The sequence below is a fragment of the Podarcis raffonei genome, chromosome 8 (genome assembly GCF_027172205.1).
Source record: "Podarcis raffonei isolate rPodRaf1 chromosome 8, rPodRaf1.pri, whole genome shotgun sequence".
Lineage (NCBI taxonomy): Eukaryota > Metazoa > Chordata > Lepidosauria > Squamata > Lacertidae > Podarcis > Podarcis raffonei.
The window spans coordinates 87,354,754-87,374,832 of NC_070609.1; the positions used below are offsets into that span (position 1 = coordinate 87,354,754).

At 44.5% G+C, this 20,079-nt stretch overlaps 1 protein-coding gene across 1 annotated transcript; it reads right to left on the bottom strand.

The window, feature by feature from the left end:
* Positions 1-3,393: 3,393 nt before the first annotated feature.
* On the bottom strand, positions 3,394-19,989 carry NDUFA10 (NADH:ubiquinone oxidoreductase subunit A10). The gene is made up of 10 exons (XM_053401334.1): positions 19,827-19,989; positions 17,131-17,299; positions 15,452-15,667; positions 14,375-14,461; positions 12,859-12,980; positions 11,741-11,820; positions 9,650-9,704; positions 7,791-7,876; positions 6,104-6,212; positions 3,394-3,735 (listed from the first exon to the last, which is right to left on the bottom strand). The coding sequence occupies exons 1-10, from the start codon at positions 19,887-19,889 to the stop codon at positions 3,667-3,669; spliced, it is 1,056 nt and encodes a 351-aa protein (XP_053257309.1). The 5' UTR covers positions 19,890-19,989; the 3' UTR covers positions 3,394-3,666.
* Between the last annotated feature and the right edge of the window lie 90 nt (positions 19,990-20,079).

Sequence of the window (20,079 nt, forward strand, 5' to 3'; positions counted from 1 at the left end):
CTGAAGTCTCTCAGCCCCACTCACCTCACAGAGTGTTTGTTGTAGGGGAGGAAGGGAAAGGAGATTGTTAGCCACTTTGAGACTCTTTAAAGGTAAAGGGACCCCTGACCATTAGGTCCAGTCGTGGCTGACTTTGGGGTTGCAGCGCTCATCTTGCTCAACAGGCCGAGGGAGCTGGTGTACAGCTTCCAGGTCATGTGGCCAGCATGACTAAGCCGCTTCTGGTGAACCAGAGCAGCGCATGGAAACGCCGTTTACCTTCCCGCCGAAGCGGTACCTATTTATCTACTTGCACTTTGACGTGCTTTCGAACTGCAAGGTTGGCAGGAGCAGGGACTGAGCAACGGGAGCTGACCCCGTTGCGGGGATTCATACCCCGACCTTCTGATCGGCAAGTCCTAGGCTCTGTGGTTTAACCCACAGCACCACCCGAGACTCCTTAGGGTAGTGATAAAGCGGGATAGCAAATCCAAACTCCTCTTCTTCTTCAACCCTAAAAGCTAGAGGAGTGAGAGCGCTCTTCTGCTTCAGCCACCGCAAGGCCCACAACTCTGTGCCACAGCCCCTGGTCTCTCGGAAGCTACTACAGCCAGTTTAGGACATGCAAGGCAACTGCATTTATGCCAAGGGACAGGAGCCTACTAGCCGGCCTCTTCTGTCTTGCGCATAGAGGCCAGGCTCTGCAAAGGATCACTTTGGGAGTGCAGCTACTTCACAGGCAAGATCCAGGCTGCTCTGTCGCTTTCCTTACCAAGACAGGCTTTCTTTCTTTATGAGCCAAACAACCGTCAGTCTCAACCCAGACTGAGCAGCGAGAGCAGCGAGAGCCAGGACAGGAGGAAACTAGGCTGTCTCTACACTGCCACACATTTCTGCTCACCTAGAGATGAGAATCACCTGCCCACCCCCATCTCCTCCTGGAGGCCAAGGCTCCTTTTTGCCCATCACAATCGCACTCCCCCTGCCCCAGGGAGCACACAAGTGGTTGCGTGCAATACACAAGCACCCGTGCCTGTTGAAATACCAGGGCCCACAAGTTGGACTAGGCACAGTTGGACTAGGTGATCCTTTGGGCCCCTTCCAGATTGCATGATTTTAGGAACACAAACCAATGTTGCACAGGCTGCTAGACATCAGCAGCGAGTTGCAGGGTTGGTTTCTGCTGGGGCGGAAAAGATCTCTCTCTCTCTCTCTCTCTCACACACACACACACCCCGAAAGCAAGAGGGGGGCACTGTCCCAATGAGCACCTTCCTCCACAAAATCTACCAGCCCTTAAGTGGTGGCTTCTCACTGACTGGTAAAATTACTGCAGTCTAGTGGTACTTTTCATCAGGCTATTTAAAGAGGGGGAAGAGTTTGCCAAGGAGGAGAGGGGTGCTTCAAGTCACAGTTCCAAGGAACATTCCCCAATCCAGACCAGCGCCAGGCCTACCTGTCTCACTTAAGGGGTCCTGCACTGCACCAGCAAAAACCTCCCACCCACAATGCTGTCCTGGCACTTTTCAGTCTAGTAAGGGTGCTGCCATTGCATTGTGGGAGGGAGAGCAGAAGAGCCTGGAAGGGTTCGCTGCCCTTGGTGGGGTGGATCAAAGCAGCAGCAGCAGTCTAGGCCCAAGCAAGTCTATCTTTTGAGTCAGGAAGATGATGAGAGAGGTGCTTTCCCTCCACCTGGCGCCTTCCAACTGCTTTTGATGGCAGCTCCCACCAACCCAGCGTGCTGGCTGGAGCTCAAGGGAGCCCCAAATATCTGGGAAGCAGCAGGACAGCACCCTGGCCCTGAAATCCAGCCACCAAGACTGCCCAATGAGCCATTCCCCAGGGCTGTGGGAGAAACTGCCTTTCCTGGCTCAGGAGCCCAGTGTTCAGCTCACACCTTTTCCCTCCACACAGCCCCTGCCATGCTGCCCCCCCCCTTACATTTCCCCCCTCCTGGCCACTCCACTTTGTGCAAATGTAAAGAATGTAATTTATTAGAAGTCACCGGCCTCTACTTGCTTTTCACTGCTATTCTGTGAGCATATCTATAAATAAGGACCTCCTAGTGCGAAGAGCGGCCTACCCCTAGTCCATCACCCACTTTGGCTGATGTCAAGAATCTGTGTGAAAATGATTTCCTCTCTAACCCCCACCCCCTTTTAATTAAATGTGAAGTGGCTTTATTCAAAAAGGTCTTGTCCTTGCTTTGTTATTTGTTTGTCAGGACTGATGTATGAGCTGCACCACACTGTTAAATCCTTTCTAGCCTCTCCTCTGTTTATTATTTCATAAAATCTATGCACCGTTTGATCATTAAAAACAAAACCTCAAAGTGATTTACAAACAGAATGAAACAATAAAATCACTAGTAAAAATGCTAAAAACCCTAAAGCAAAACAATAAATTGAAAACAGATTAAAACGTATAGCAATATTCTACATGTCTGGGTAGCCTTGTCTAAATCTTCTGTGCACAGAACCAGAAAGAGTACAGTAGAAGCACCTGCCTGATATCAAATGGCAGGGAATCCCAGAGTGTAGCCGCTGCCACACTAAAAAATAAATTTCTTACAAATACAAAATGAGTATTATATGGAACCTGTAACAGTGCCAGTTCTGCCAATCGAAGCAATCGAGTGGGTGTCTATTTGGTAAGGTGATCTTGCAAGTAGTGCAAATCTCTGAGCAAAGGTGTTCTATGCTGACAAGGCCTCATTCTGTCAGCAATCGTGCTGCAGCATTCTGCACTACCTACAGCTTCCAGATCAAGCGCAAGGGAAGCCCCACACAGAGGGCATTGCAGCATTCCAGTCTGGAAGTAACCAATGCAGGAGAAAGAGCTCTGGAGTTTGCTTTCACGTTTGGATGAGGATAGAGGGAACTGGTCACTTTTCAAGCCCTCCCTGGCACGTTCCTCCTAAAAAAAAAAAAAAGACACTGCCCAGCCACTTCTAAGATGACAGACCACAGGCACTGGAAGAGAAATTTAGCAATCTACTCTGAGACCGCACATTATTCTTCCTCTGAGCCAGACTGGGCCTTCAGGTAACTGCACATACAACCTGCTGAAAGAACACAGAAGAAGCTGCTGGATCAGGCCGAGGACCCATCTAGTCCAGCACCCTGTGCTCACAGTGGCCAACCAGATGCCCCTATTGGGAAACTTGCAAGCAGGATTCAAACACAATCACATTTCCCCCTCCTGTGGCTTCCACCAGCTGGAATTCAGAAGCATTGCTGCCTCCGACTATGCAGGCACTGTGGCTGGCTGCCATCGATAGCCCTCTGCTCCGTGAATGTGTCTAATTCTCGTTTAAAGCCTTCCAAGTTGGCAGCCAACACCGCTTCCTGCGGGAGCGAGTTCCATAGTTTAACTATGTGCTGTGCGAAGAAAAATGCTCACTAAGAAAATAGCTCGAGTAAAGGGTTTTATTTCATCCAAATCCAGCCAAGCTCCTGGACCAGCCACCATTGTGATGGTAAGACCACATTCCCGGGGCCATGCCTACCTGCCATGCCAATCACTTATCAGTCTTCCTAATGGGATTCAGTTGAGAATTACTTTGCATGGAAGGCGATTTAGACTTCGTTCTTTTCAAGGTCATTCGACAATGACCTGGTCGTGTCGGTCCAGCTTCAGGCATCACCCACAAAAGGCAGGCTGATAAACAGGAGCTCCACCAACCCATTATTTCAGCCAGATCCATTTGTCACCAGCCTCAGCGTTGTAGCCTTGTTCGTATTTACGTCCAGGAAGCTGCAGTAGAAAGCACAGAAGATCCATGAGGATAAGGGCACAGCTTCACTCTTGTCATCACTCCCCTGAAAATATAAGAGCAGGCCTGCTGGATCAGGCCAAAGCATCCTGTTCCCACTGTGGCTAGCCAGGTGGCTATGGGAAGGCAGACCTGAGTGCCACAGCAGTTTTCTCCCTAACTTTAGATTCCCGACAAGTGACATTCAGAGGCATAACGACTCCAGGAAAACAGGGAGAAGAATATTGTCGCTGTGGCTCATAGCCATAAACAATTCCCTTTTCAAAGGCGGTGGCTGCCACGACATCTTATGAGAGCCAATTCCACAGCGGCAGCACAGCATAAAAAAGTCCTTCCTTCGGCTTCTCCAATGTTTAGCTTCACCGCATGACCCCATTAAGGTAAAGGGACCCTGACCATTAGGTCCAGTGCTGGCCGACTCTGGGGTTGCGGCGCTCATCTCGCTTTACTGGCTGAGGGAGCCGGCGTACAGCTTCCGGGTCATGTGGCCAGCATGACTAAGCCGCTTCTGGCAAACCAGAGCAGTGCACGGAAATGCCGTTTACCTTCCCGCCGGAGCGGTACCTATTTATCTACTTGCACTTTGATGTGCTTGCGAACTGCTAGGTGGGCAGGAGCAGGGACTGAGCAATGGGAGCTCACCCCGTTGCGAGGATTCCAACCACCGACCTTCTGATCGGCAAGCCCTAGGCTCTGTGGTTTAACCCACAGCGCCACCCGCGTCCCTTATGACCCCATTAGGTTCTAGCATTATATGGGAGGCAGAGAAAGCTGCTCTCATTCCACTTTCTCTATAATATGCATGCTTTTATACACCTCTTGCCATGTTCTCATCTCACTTACACACACACACAAACACACACGTACTTCTTAATTGTGTTGTCATAATAAAATGTTCCTTTCTCCTTGGAAAAAGCCTGACCACGTGGGCATGAGGTGGTAGCCATCCTTCATAGGGAGTTGTTTCAGCTTCATGATATTTTGGTTGCCCTTTCTGAGCCCTCTGGGGGATGGCAACCAGAACTGAACACAGTTTTTCAACATAGGGTTTTTTAGCAAGCTGTGGAACACACTGACCCCACAGACTTATAATGGACTGATAGCCATTCCCTCTCCTCTCTGATTCTCTCATAAGAACATTAGAAGAGCCTGGCTACTGGATAAGGCCAATGGCCCATCTAGTCCAGCTTCCTGTTTTCACGGTGGTCAGTCAGATGCCTCTATGGGAAGCCTGCAAGCAGGATCTGAGAATGAAAGCCCTCTCTCCTCCTGTGGTTCCCAGCAACTGGCATTCTGAAGCATTGTTGTCTCCGACTGTGGAGGCAGAGCATAGCTAGTAAGCCATCAACAGTCCTTTCCTTCAGAAAATTCTCTAATCCTCTTTTAAAGCCATCTAAGTTGGTGGCCATCACTGCCTCCTGTGGGAGAGCCAAAGTTTAAGTGCTATATGAAGAACTGCAGCTGCAGATCTCCAGAGAATTCTTTTTTAAGAAAACTGCAAGTTTCAGAATTCGGGGGGGGGGGAATTGGGCACAAGTTATTTTTTATAACAGTGTACATTTTTAAAAAGTAATTTTTACATTTATTCCATTAAAATAATTCAACATTAATACATATTACGAATATACAAACAAACATACGTTTTATACAATCCTTAAAAATATACATACCCACACTCAATCCCACACATACTTTTCCCACCACCATCCCTCACTCCACCCTTGTGTTAGACTCAATTGCAATTTCTTTCCACTTCTATTACTTTCTTTCACACACTTTTAAACCAACTTTCTACTTCTTTTTCTGTTACACATTGTTATCCATCTTATTTAGTATTTCAGTATTTATAACGGAACTTGTTTATTCTAACAGGAGTTCTGATTTTTCAATATGATTTTGCAAATATCCTTTAAACACCTTCCAGTCCTTGTCTATCTTCTCTTTTGAGATCCTTCCGATTTCTCCCTTTGCTTTGGATATATTGTAATACTCCAACAATTTGGCAAGCCACTCTGTTTTTGTCGGTATTATACCACTTTTCCAATTTTTCCAATTGTACATTTTTTGTGTGCAAAATACCACCTCTCTCAGACTACAGATCTAAAAGGTGAGCTGTTTGAGGATCAAATAACCTCATTTTAAAAATTGCTAAATATGTACAAGGCACCTGAAGTATCCGAGCATAAAACCAAAAGAACAGTGACGAAGGTTCACAGCCCATCACCATGAAAAAGTACCAGCGTGCTGGACCTTAAACCTTAAATATGCAGGATGTCTCTTGGGAGTTCCTCTTCTGCCACCTTCCAAAATTACATTTTACTGTACCACCACTGAATGTTCTCCTCTTACCTCCTTGTATTCAGCAAATGCTTTGTCAGCATCGAGGCCTCCCACTGTGATTTCAGGTATGTAGAAAGGGAGAGTAGTAGGAAGGATCACATTGTACTTGTCCTGTGCCCTAACATGCAAAAAATAACAACAGCGACCTGGTTATGCTTACTGAAAAGGCAGCAGCTTTTGTGATTCACACTGGGGGGGGGGGGGGAGCAAGAAAAAAATGACAGGTGCTCCTTTCAATCTATCAACATCAGAGTTTACCACCCACCCACTCACCCAAAAGCAGGGCAGAGTTCCACAGAGGGGGATAGAAAGACAGCTTTTCTTCTTCCTCGGCTTGAATTACCGTATTTTTCGCTCTATAACACGCACCCGACCATAACACGCACATAGTTTTTAGAGGAGGAAAATCCGCAGGCATGCCACCCGTAGGCATTCCCTCCATAACACGCACAGACATTTCCCCTTACTTTTTAGGAGGAAAAAAGTGAGTGTTATGGTGCAAAAAATACGGTAAGTACCAGCTTCAAAGGGTGCTTGCTGCCTCTCTGCATGAGTCACTACTCTGCTTTGCCTCTGCACAGGGTGGGCATCTCTACCTAGCAAATCAGTGGCCCATTAACTAGGGCACAGAAATGCAGCTGTACTGTCCATAGGAAAGGCCCACTGCGCCTCTGCAAGTCACTGCTCTTGGCCGCTAATCAGAGGGCATAAAAAACCAGGGTTAGCATCCCCCTGAGGGGAAGGCAATCCCCACTGTGAAGCACCTCCAACTTCAATCCTAGATAAAAAAATAAAAATCTATCAAGAGTATGCCTAGATAATCCAATTGGCAAAAATTTATAAATCAAAATCAAATACCTGTTGGAGATGCAAGAAAGAAATAGGAACAATGTTTCACATGTGGTGGGAATGCCAACCTATTAATAAATTTTGGAATGAAGAAATCAAATATATGAAGAAATCAAAAAGATGTTTAAAATAACTTTTAGTAAAAAAACAGGCGGCATTCCTTTTAGGCACAATTACAAATGATATTCATGGCAATCAAAGGAAAGTATTCCTCTATGCAACAACAGCTGCCAGGATGCTCATAGCAAAAAACTGGAAAGAGGGGGGGGGGAATCCCATCAATAAAAGAATGGCAAATTAAACTTTGTGAATATATAAATTTGGCAAGATTCACAGCATTCTTAAGGGGACAATCAGACCAAAAATTAGCAAAAGAATGGGATTGTGTTAAAGAATATAAGAAAAAACATTGTTCTGGAGTAAGTATATCGGTATGTAACGAATGAAGCTTTGCAGAGTTAAAGAAATTGAAAAACGGTGCAAAAGGTATAAAGATAGAGATAATTTACATTAGACACAACAATTCAGAAAGATTAAAAATTTTGAGGTCTCAAAACAGAGGAAGTCAATATGTACGTAAAGATTATTATGATGGTATGGTTTTCTTTGTAGGTGTGGTTTTGTTTTGGGTTTCTTCTTCTTCTTTTGGATTTTATGTTTGTAATTTTTGTTGTAATTTTGCATTGGGGGGGGGGGAGATAATCCAATATATAGGAAACACTGCTGTATGTATTCAATTCTGAAACATTAAAGCTGTGCCACGCTCTGCAGCAGGAGGCGGCTCTGAGATGCTTCTGTAGAAAGAGATGCAACATGAAAGGAGACTAGTTAGAAAGTCCATCCTTACAGAACCCTCAAGTGATGAAAAGAGACGTCGTCCTGTTCGGGCCAAGGTCCCTTGTTGAACTTCAGGTACTCAATATCTTCTATTACCTGCCAAGAGAAAAGGATTAGCATCAATGCAACCAGCCAGCTCTCCACAAGGACATCTGAGCTTCTTTGCCAACACAAGGCTGCAAGGCCAAGATGACCAAGGGGTATATGCTGCACCACAGACGTTAAAGTACGGAGTTAAATGGGTTTTTAAAAATCAGCTTAACCTGGAGAATGAACTGGAATGAAATGTGGTGGAAAGTCTAAAACAGGCACACCCAACCTGCAGCCCTCCAGATGTTTTGGCCTACAACCCCCATGATCCCTAGCTAGCAGGACCAGCAGTCAGGGATGATGGGAATTGTAGTCCAAAACATCTGGAGGGCCGAAGGTTGGGGATGCCTGGTCTAAAATCTGCAACAAGGAACTCCATTAAGTGCAGAGTTCAGGCAAGGTGATTAGAAAGGAAATGCTGTTCCCAGCAAGCCAATATCCTGTAACTCACCCCCCCCCCAATATTTTGGTTTACAGTACAATCAAATCTCTGCCTTGCTTGGAAGGTAAGGATGGTCTGTGTAGGGGGCAGTTCCAAGGGAGTGGTTCAGATATACACGTTTTTGCGTCTATGTGCCATCCCTGGAATGTAATGCCCCCACCACAAGACACAATCATACTGTGATTTGCCTACCTTCCCAGTGGGAACACAAAGTGGCTAACAGTTCAGCATCACACACACAGAAAAATAATAAAGCACAATATTAATAACTTCATAGCATAGACACCACTGCAGTATCACCAAGGAAGCCATCTGAGAACTTCAGCATGCAAAAGCGGTGTTCTGCCATTCAGCCAGGAGCTCTCCCTTTGATCACTTGCAGGGGAAAGAACACTCTCCTCTGAACCTCACTGGAAGTTGAAGGGACAAATTCTTGCCACCTACTTCCCGCAGCTCCCCCAATACTCCAGGAGAAGAAGAAGAAGAGTTTGGATTTGATATCCCGCTTTCTCACTACCTGAAGGAGTCTCAAAGTGGCTAACAATCTCCTTTCCCTTCCTCCCCCACAACAAACACTCTGTGAGGTGAGTGAGGCTGAGAAACTTCAGAGAAGTGTGACTAGCCCAAGATCACCCAGCAGCTGCATGTGGAGGAGCGGGGAAGCGAACCCGGTTCAACAGATTACGAGTCCACCGCTCTTAACCACTACACCACTTGCTCTCAAGAGGTGAAGGTGCATGTGTGATAAAACACACCAAGAATTCAAGGCCTTTTGTAAACGTAATGCAACCCTTGCCCCAGGGACAGCCATATTGCTTTTCTTAAAATCATAGAACTGTAGAGCTGGAAGGAACCCCAAGGGTCATCTAATCCAACCCCTGTAATGCAGGAATCACAGCTAAAGAATCCCTGACAGATCGATAAAACAATAAGCACATCTCAAAACCAATTCTGATATAGATGCAGACTGGGAAATTCCCTACTTGAAAGGCTTGCTGCACAAAGACCTGTCAGCTTCCAGCTGATGCAGTTAGTTCACTCCCACTTCCACAGAAACCAAGAGGGAGGAAATACAATGGAATAAAGGAGAAATATCACAAACACACACCCGCACTGGCTAGAACGAGCAGGCAGGGGGTGTTGGAAACAACATGTTCTGCTGGTCTAGTTGCACTTCTCTGAACATGCCCACTTTTTTTCATCGTTCCTGAACCTGACAAAGGAAAGCTGGAAAGATGGACAGTAAACACACAAGCAGTTTCCACCACCATGAGAGCAATGGAAGGGATCCTGCAAAAGAGGTCACACAAAGAGAGAGACAGCTCATGGCAACTTACTTTTTCCACGTGTTCAGCCTCGCTTGTGGTGTACTGCAAGACCTCAGAAGTCTCACTAGAAGGAAACAAGGTAACACTGAATCACTTTATTTGATATGGAGGAAAATAATAGTAATAGTAATAATAATTTATTATTTATACCCCACCCATCTGGCTGGGTTTCCCCAGGCACTCTGGACAGCTCCCAACTGAATATTAAAAACAATACAGAATCAGACATTAAAAACTTCCCTAAACAGGGCCGCCTTCAGTTGTCTTTTAAAAGTAAAAGTTCTTTATTGCCTTGACATCTGCTGGGAGGGCATTCCACAGGGCAGGCGCCACTGCCGAGAAGGCCCTCTGCCTGGTTCCCTGTAACCTCACTTCTCGCAGCAAGGGAACCACCAGAAGGCCCTCGGCGCTGGACCTCAGCTGGATGATAGGGGTGGAGACACTCCTTCAGGTATATAGGACCGAGGCTGTTTAGGGCTTTAGAGGTCAGCACCATCACTTTTAATTGTGCTCGGAAACGTACTGGGAGCCAATGAAGATCTTTCAGGACCAGTGTTATATGGTCTCGGGAAACAAGAGGCAACCCCCAAATCACATACTGCATGTATGTCATGGAGTTGCACACAGAATGTGCCATATCCCAGAGCTGCAGGAGAGATGAGAATCGATTCTGGAGGGGCAGCAGGACATATCTGGGGTAACACAACAACCTTTCAACGACGACATGCTTGGGAGAGGGTAGGGTGGAGCGCGGCAGCAGCAGCGGCAGAGAGATACAGCTGTAATCGCAGATTTTGGAGAGGCTCGTTTGACAACAAGTGTCATTGGCCCAGTCCTGTGGAATGCCCTGCCACTAGAGATTCAGCAAGTACCTTCTGTGCCAACTTTTAAATGCCTGTTGAAAACTTTTCTATTCTGCCAGGCCTGTGCAGGCAATTAAGAACACATCCCTCCACAATGGTTAACTGATGTCTGTTTTTAACTTCTTTATGACTTTTATTGTATGGCTTTATGTTTAACTGCTGCGATATATTTTTTTATGACGTAGCGGTACATAAACATTCTTATAAGAAATAAATAAATAAATAAGGAAGGGGAAAGCTACAAAATCATACGATACAATGCGATAATCTTTATTGTCATTGTCCCATACAGAACAACGAAATTGAAAAATCTACATAAGACATTCAAAACCCAACAAGCCTGCTATCCCACCTATCCCAACCTGGTTAGCCCCCTAAAAACACTGATGCCCCATTTTTAAATACACTTGTATTGTAAATAGAACTGTAGAGTTGGAAGGGACCCAGGGGTCATCTAGTCCAACCCCCTGCAATGCAGGAATCAAGAAGAACTAAATATGCCTTGAATGTTTTCGATAGCACAGAAAGGCGAGATATAAATTGTTTTATTAAATAAATTCCAACTTGCAGAACGATAGCCTAAAAACATACAAGAAACAAAATATTAGTTAAAAGTAAGAAATCCCATATTGAAATGGATTAAGTTAAGCAAGTACAGGAGTTAAGAGGATTCAGAGCAGAAACAGAGAGGTGCAGCAAAACAGAATTTTTTAAAAAAGAAGTAATTAAGTTAATTTCTTCAAAGGTAATTTATATAAACTGGAAGTGTCTGAAATAATGTGGCAGGAAAGAATGAGTAAATTGAGTTGTTTGGAAAGCAAAATTAAGAAGATGTAGTTTTGGACAGGACAAGAAGGGGGCAAAAACAAATGAAGTGTAGATGAAGAACCAACTAGGACAGGCCACACCTGAAGATGTGGGAGTGGAAGTCCAGAAACAAATTGAAATGGGGCAAAAAGAGTGCAGCCAGATGTGAACCTGGAAAGGGTGGCACAAGGCAGAGAAAAAAAGAGCAAAGAGGGTTAAGACAGATCAGCCTATGAATGGAAACACCCAAGAGGGAAGCACCATCCAGTTCTTTTCTTTCAGTTCTTTCAGTTCCTTGGCAGAGAGCAAAGCTGAGATTTGCCCTGTAATTTCTAAGGCCAATCGCACATTAAAAACAGTATGACACAAAGCTGCTGATGTACAAGCAGTTTTACTAAACGGTGCTTGTTTTGTGTTAAAACGTACTAACCTTATCTGAGGCAGGAAAGATTTCTTGTAGCCATCTTCAATGCTCTGAAGATATGCAGGTGATACTTTCTTTTCATACGGCTTTAAAAATAAATAAATCACACATTCAAACTCAATGTGACTGAAGCTACTGCTGCTTTATTCATTTGACCAGCTGAAGTCATTTAACTATCACCTTTATTATAACATCTAGAAATTCCGGAGAGGCTTCAGAATTATTTGTACCAACGCAGTGCTGTTCAAAGTCAGAAGATGCACTTGTCCAGGAAGGTCTTTCCCTCTTGCCCTTTAGTAATACCAGTAGGGGAGGGACGAAAAGTCACACCACAAGACGCTTCTGTAACATTATTATTTCTTTATTGCTTTCCTACCTCACCGTTTCCTCCAAGGCACTCAAGGCGGCATACATGGTTCTCCCCGCTCTGCTAGAGCAGGAGGAGATGGAAGTGGAACCACTCATTCCTTCCACTCAGCTGAGATCAGCTCCTCTCCCCAACCCTGAAATGTTCCCATTCCACCTGGCCATTGTAAGAAGAAACCATGCAGCTTTAACAATCAGTGTCTGGGTTTGCTTGTTTTCCTCTTCCCTCCTCATCCCCTTTTCCTTTTGCCTTGTATGTTTTAATTATAAGGCATGGACTGCCTTGTTTTATCGCCTTCTGTAAACCACACTGCAAGCCTTTTCAGCTCAAGAGGTTGGCAAAAATGCGTTATATAAATAAGGAAGCAAGCCGACTCGCAGAGTTAAAACGTACTATATACCTATGAGGACAGTCTTCCACACCCTAAAGTGATTTGTCAGTAGAAAAACAACCCCGGCACTACACTTCTGGAGAAGAAGCACTCTTTGTCAGACTAATACACTAAGCCCGCAACTCACGTGGGGGTTACAACCCTGGGATCACACCTAAAGCCAAAATCACATGTAGTCAAAACACACTGGGTTCAATGGTCAGTGGGATGGCCTGAGTCTCCCCCCCCCCCGTACACTCTCTTGCTTTCCACCTCCCTTATTTGTTATTTTGCCAAGGTGATAAAGCTGAATGTGCACAAGTTAAATGTGTATAAGTTGCAGACTTAATGAACACAATATTATTCGCCCGCCCAAACCAAGCATACCTTGCCTCTCTCTTCAATCCTTTTCATTACTTCTGAGACAGGTACGTCAATATAAATGGTCAGGTGAGGGGGCAAGAAATCAGAAAGACTAAGATCCTTCATTGTATCGTAGTGCTCCACGCCTAGAAAGAAAGCCAGCAAGAGAATGCTTTCGTCAGCTAAAGGCACATCTTGTTTCAGGCAGAGAAAATGGAAAGTTTTACACCAGCTATTCAAACCACTCTGTAGCAGATGCGTACTGAAATGTACCACTGTATCACATTGTGCCTGTGAGACCACCTTTGGAGAGTCAAAAAATTAAAAAACGCTTGCAGATGACCCAGCAAGTCCCCTTCCTCCTGCTGCAACTATCTCTGCTCCCTTATTCTCCTTCCCAAGAGCCAGGAAGCTCTGTGGTTAGATCAGCACACACCAAGAACACAGCAACTCTTTGTACAAGGACAAGCCAAGGAGCTCCCTCATTGCCTAGCTCAGAGGTCATAGTGTGTCTGCCTTGCAAGTAAAAAGTCCCAGATTGCGCTATATAATGTATGGATTAGGTACAAAGATCTCCTAGAAAGGAAAACTCCCAGGTGGATATTCCCAATGGAAACAAAGGCCCAGAAAAAGTTAAATATGGAAAACAAATGGTTGAGATATTCGGATTTACTGTTGGAAGATAATGAAGGATTTAAATTAAAACCATTTGATCAAATTAAAGACAAAGTGGATTGGTTACAATATTATCAAATTAATGAATTGTATAAGCTTGATAAGAAAAATGGTTTTGCAACGGAAAAAACCAAATTGGAAACGGAGTTGTTAGATACTAAAGTTAAGAATTTGTCTAAAATGTATAGTTTGTTGCTGGAGTGGCATACAAAGGAAGAACAAGTTAAATGGGTAATGACTGACTGGGCAAGAGATGTTGGACATAATATAATGTTGGAAGATTGGGAAAGGTTATGGAAGAAAGGGGTTAAATTTACTGCATGTACTGTATTAAAAGAAAATATCATGAAAATGATGTATAGATGGTACTTAACCCCAGTAAAATTGGCAAAGATCTACCACATGAATGATAATACATGTTGGAAATGTAGAGAGAAAGAAGGTACTTTTTTCACATGTGGTGGACGTGTCCCAAGGTGAAAGACTTCTGGGAAAAGATTTATAATGAATTGAAAAAAAATGGGGGAGGGGATCCCAGATCAATTCCCTGAATCTCCAGGGAGGGTTGGGAGAGACTCCTACCCAACAGTAAATTCCTTCTGCTTACATGATGATGCTATATCACAACCCCCCCAACACACACACAAATACCACAGTGGTCATGGGCAGAGCAGAGGGAGGTAAGTTTCAGGTCTGGGAGAAAAGTGGAGAGAGAGACCTTAGAGTTGGGCTCCCCTGTTCCAGTCCTACCTTCTCCCAACAGGATTTGGGCCTTGTTTGTTCGCCCCACATAATCCAAAGCAGTACCGATGATGGCTGGGTTATAAATCTTTTAAATAAATAAAAAATTCAAACGATGACTTACACCTCTTGTGGATGTAGCCCTGCTTATACATCGCCTCCAAGAACACAAAGTCACTGTAGGGGGAGCGCTCCAGAACCACTCCTTGCCCTGAAGTTAAACAGGAATCACAACTTCAATATGAGAAACACCACCACATATTATTCACACAAGTTATGGAGTTTGGGCTTAGAGCGAGGCTAGGTTTTTATTTAGGCAACCTTTATTTAAAGCTTGTGCTCCTCAACGCTGCTTCTTATTATGATTTTCTCCCAGTTTGCAAAGCAGTATTATGCATGCAATAATTAATTTCTTGCCACCATATCCTAAAGCCCACATGTTCAAGGTCTGCTAATCACAGGAAGAACCTGCAGTTGTATCTTAAAGTTGGCAGAAAGTGCAGTGCTCTGCTTTGGCAAACCACTCAACCCTCCAGATCATATTTGTTCAAAATACCTTTGAAGAAGTACAGTACAATTGGATCTTTTACAGGAATTATGTTCTGGGGGTGGCACATATTCGCAGAAATGTGCGTACTCAAACCACCCTATTTACTCTTCTGGAAACGTGTACCAAACAGGGCTTGCCCACCAAGCAAGGCAGAGAACTTTTAAGCAGGCAAGGCCAGCTCAATGTGTTAGCTCTGGGGTGCTTCTGCAGGGCCATCCGAGCTCTCATGAGATATCACAGGGCTGTCCCCAGGCTTCCAAAGCCCGCACACCAAGAAAGCCTAGCCCAGCAAGGAAGGTAGAAAGTTTAAAAGCTCTTTTTCACCCCCCAAAAAACATGTGTGCATTTAATTTCCTAAATTTCAACCATCCTGTCTTCAATCATGCAAGCTGCAATTGCACAAGCACCGCTTCTCAAAACGTTCTAGTCTTCATCAAGCTGGTATCTGCAATGTCCAGGAAGCCTGCAGTCAATGAGACTTGTAATCCAAAACATCTGGAGGGCACCAGGTTGAAGAAGACTGAAGAACCAACTATGGCTGGCTGCTGCTCTGTGTATTCCCAGTTATGTTTTCATTTTGCCACATTTTCTCTGAACAGAATCCAAATTTCAATTAGTAAGTTTATTTAGGAACAAAAGGAACTACATTACCTGTGGTCAGCAGGTGTTCCAGGGCATCAGCATACTGTAGGAGGCGGTTACTGAATAACCAGGCTTGAAGCCGATATGAGTTTCCATCTGGGTGTTTAGGACTGCTGTAAAATTTCTCCAGGCTACAATTACCGCTGAATTTTGAATCCAATATTGTTCTATCTCCTGTGACTCTGTCCACATAATGAATATCTGCTTCTGGAAAGTATCGCATACCTGGAAAGAGCAATCAAAGATTTGAAAGGGAAAGCTAGATATTGATGTTCATCTTAAGCCACTCCAGAATACAAGCTCAATTGCGTCTCTATACACATGCAAGGACTTTCTTTACATTATCTACACAGCACTCTTCAACGACGTTCCACTCCAAACCCACTTTTCAGAAGCGAACCAATGCAAGACAACTGGAGGTCTCTGTCTTTAAAACAGTCTTCTCAAATCCCATCTTCTCCAGATGGCTACTGCTGTATATTTATTTATTTTATACACCTTATGTCCTGAGGGACCAGGGTGGATCAAAGTGTAATATAACACTAAGACCCCATTATCTAGGCTATTAGAAGTTGATTAAAAATCTTTTTTGTCAATTTAGAAAGTGTTTTTGATAAACAACAGATTCGTCAAGTTATTAATTATGCTTAAAATAAGCAACCAAAATTCCACAGGAATGACAGGTACTTTCTCATACAAGACATTTCTCCTCCTCCATCACATATTAGGGAACATCTCTTCTGAGACAGCACTTGCCAAAACATAGACACACATTTATAAACAAAGATGGTTTGCTGTTTACAAAGACAGGCAGTGTCGTACAATGGTTAGAGTATCAGACTAGGGCCTGGGAGAACAGGAGTCAAATACCCACTTGGCCATGAAGCTCACTAGGTGACGTAGGTCAGGTACTGCCTCACAGGGTTGTTGTGGGAGTTAAATGAAGAGAGGAAGAACTATGCACCTTAAGCTCCTTGAGAAAAAGATGGAATATAAATGCAATGATGCAATAGTTCCACTTCGTCTCCAAACGTATGTAGATTTGATGCAGAAAATATAATTTGTAACTAGTTTGCTATGGTTTTGTTAATTGGGCAATAGGCCTATATGAAATGAACCCTCCAAGCCAGAGCCAGCCATCAAAAGTCAACCAGAGTGAAGAGGGCTGTCATTGATACATAGATATTCTATGCTGCTTCCCAAAGAAACAGCAACAGAAACTCACACCCAAAGCTCTAATACAAAAATTAAATAGAAACAGGGTGGGTGGGCAAAAAAAATCGCCCACCTCCGCTTGAATAGCTAAAGACCTAGTTTAAGAGGAATGCTTTTGTCTGCCACCTAAAGATATGTAACAATGGTACAGTAGTACTTCAGGTTAAGTACTTAATTCGTTCTGGAGGTCTGTTCTTAACCTGAAACTGTTCTTAACCTGAAGGACCACTTTAGCTAATGGGGCCTCCTGCTGCTGCCGAAGCACGATTTCTGTTCTCATCCTGTAGCAAAGTTCTTAACCCGAAGTAATATTTCTGGGTTAGCAGAGTCTGTAACCTGAAGCGTATGTAACCTGAAGCGTATGTAATCCGAGGTACCACTGTACTAGGTAAGCCTCTCCCAAGGAGGGCATTCCACTACCCAAAAGGTTACAAATTATATGTGAGTTCCAACAGCAATACAGAAGTACATGCCTAGCTTCTCTGCTACTTGCTGCGCAAGCTTGCCCTTGCCGCTTCGTAGATTGCCATCCACCGTGAAGACTTTGCTGTATTCATTCAACCTTGGAGTAGTTCTCTCTCCCAAAAAATATGCCAGCCAGTTATACCGTAGGCTGCACCGGGAACTCACATGAAGCCTTGCCTAGAAGGGAAAAATCAGATTGAATTAACTATATTTGGGGTTTAATGTTCTGCCATATTAACATTATATGCAACAAAACCATACTGTGTATGTGGTGGTGGTTGTTTTTTTTTTGGGGGGGAAACCACAGTATTGACCTAACTCTGACAGAACTTTTCAAAAAGAAACATTAGACGTCATTAGATAGCTTTATACCAGTTTCACCAGAAATGCAACAGAACACTATTATTTATTTATTGTTTATTAATTGCAATTACATCCCAACTTTTCCCCTCAAGGAGCTCCAGGTGGCATACTTGGCTCTGCTGCTTCTCATTTAATTCGTAAAACAACCCTATGGGGTAGGTTAGGCTCAGGGTCACACCCACTGAACTATGAGGCTGAGTGGGGATTTAATCCCTGGCCTCCCAGGTCCTAGTCCAATACTCTAACTACAATATCACACTGGCTCAATGAACAGAACCCTCCCCGATTTTAACTGAGCTTCCTTTCATTGGACTCAGCTATACAGCTGCAAACAAAACGTTTTAAGTGTGATATACAATGTGACACAAGACTGCAATGGTGAGCCTTATGGAAAATTCAATGTATTTCTAAAAACACTTTTAAAAAAGCATTTTCAAAACTGTTTTTATATATGTATAGATTCCACCATTAATACCAGCATGTCACCAATCGTCACATTCACAAATTAAGATGGATGCAAACAATCATACAATGACTGAAATATTGCCAGCAACTACTTAATAGGCAAAATTTTCTATAGATTCTGGACACCCTAAAGGCCACCTTCTCCCCTATCTACTGTCTTATCTGTTCTTCTTCAATAGCTGAAGTTCTGATACGTTCTGAACTAGCTGAAGTTCAACAGGAGCTACATAGGATCAGGGTCTTCTCAGCAGGAGAAAAGGAAACCTGCAGAGGCCCCAAACTGTCTTCAGACAACAGCAAACATTATTTATTTTGTCTCAAGATAAAGCAGGACATGAATATTTCAAACTAATACCATTGGTACCAACTAGAAATCTCAAGTTTCTGTCACACAAGAGATCAGTGTCACATTTCACATCAGTTACAAAGCTGACAGCTACTTTGCCCCCTCTCCATATCATATTTAAAAAAGGACAATTATTAAAGAGCAAGGGTTTCTTGCAATATTAGCAACCTTCTCTGAGGCATCTTAATGACTTTTCTATGCAAACCTACAACTCCATGGTATGCGTGTGTGTTTTTTAAGCTTGAGTCTTAAGCTCATTAAGTGAGTCCCTAAATCTGCATTTAGCTAAAAGCACTACTTCCCTGAAACGAAAAACATAATCCCCTCAACACCGAAACCCCCTCAGAAAATGCCTCTTGGGTGACAATGTTTGCCATCTACTGTTAACTCTCCAGATGGATGCTTACGTTTGGAAACGACCTTTACCCAAACCGCTTTGCGGCGGTATATAAATACAGTAAGCAAAACAAGCAATATGCAAAGCGCTGTTTTAAAAAGGTAAGAAAACTGAACATTGGGGCAGCTTCCAGTCCATTAATTCCTACAGTGGTTTCTGTCGACCAAAACGATGCGGCCCCAATTCCACCCCGAGGTGGGCCTGCTCGCCTTCCTTCCTCCCCGTCGACCTCGCAGGGTGGGGGCCTGGGGGGCCAGACACCGCCTCTCAGCCTAGCCTACCTCACAGGGTTGTTGTGGCAACACAAAAAAATTTGTTCCTTCCAGTAGCACCTTAAAGACCAACTAAGTTAGTTCTTGGTATGAGCTTTCGTGTGCATGCACACTTCTTCACATTGTATATGCCATCAAATGCCAACAGTGTCCTTCAGCTCTCTATATTGGACAAACAGGCCAAACCTTACGCCAAAGAATAAACGGACATAAATCGGACATCAAGAATCACAAGACAGAGAAACCAGTAGGAGAACACTTCAATCTCCCAGGACATTCTATACAAGATCTCCAAGTAGCTGTTTTACTACAAAGGAATTTCAGAAATAGACTGGAAAGAGAAGCTGCTGAATTGCAACTCATTACCAAACTTAAAACCATGGAGAGACCTGGTCTGAACAAAGACATTGGATTCTTATCTCATTATACATGACAAAGCCATTCTTCACCTTCTCACCCCTTGCTTTTTCCTGCAAGACCTATTGCAGTCGTTAAGAGTCGTCAACAGGCTCATCACAGCTATCTGCCAATCACCCATTCCCACCACCCTTCTGAGTAATACCCCTCCCCACCTTCTCACTATATAGAAGGATCTGGCAACTTCTGTTTCAGTGTATCTGAAGAAGTGTGCATGCACACGAAAGCTCATACCAAGAACTAACTTAGTTGGTCTTTAAGGTGCTACTGGAAGGGAAAAATTTTTTTGTTTTGACTATGGCAGACCAACACGGCTACCTATCTGTAACTGGAACTAGGGTTGTTGTGGGAGAGGGAGAACCAAGGGCGGGCGACACCTTGAGCTCCTCTGAGGGAAAAAGGCGGGTCCACAAGGGAAGCCTTCCCCCCCCCTTCCCTACTCACCACCCTGAGCGAGCTGAGTCCCGCGCGGGCCCTGCCAGCCCGCAGCACCGGCGCCAAGGACATGGCGGCCCTCAAGGGTAGCGGAGGCCGCTCGGCAGCCGCGCCAGACAGACAAGCGCAGCTCCCAGAGAGGCCGCCGCCTCCCGCGCCGCCAAATCCGTCGCGCCCCGATGACGTCCTGCGGAGGCCGCGCCCCTTTCCGCACAACGCCCCGCCCCCGGGCGCTCTCGGATGGACCAATCAGGGCCTCCTG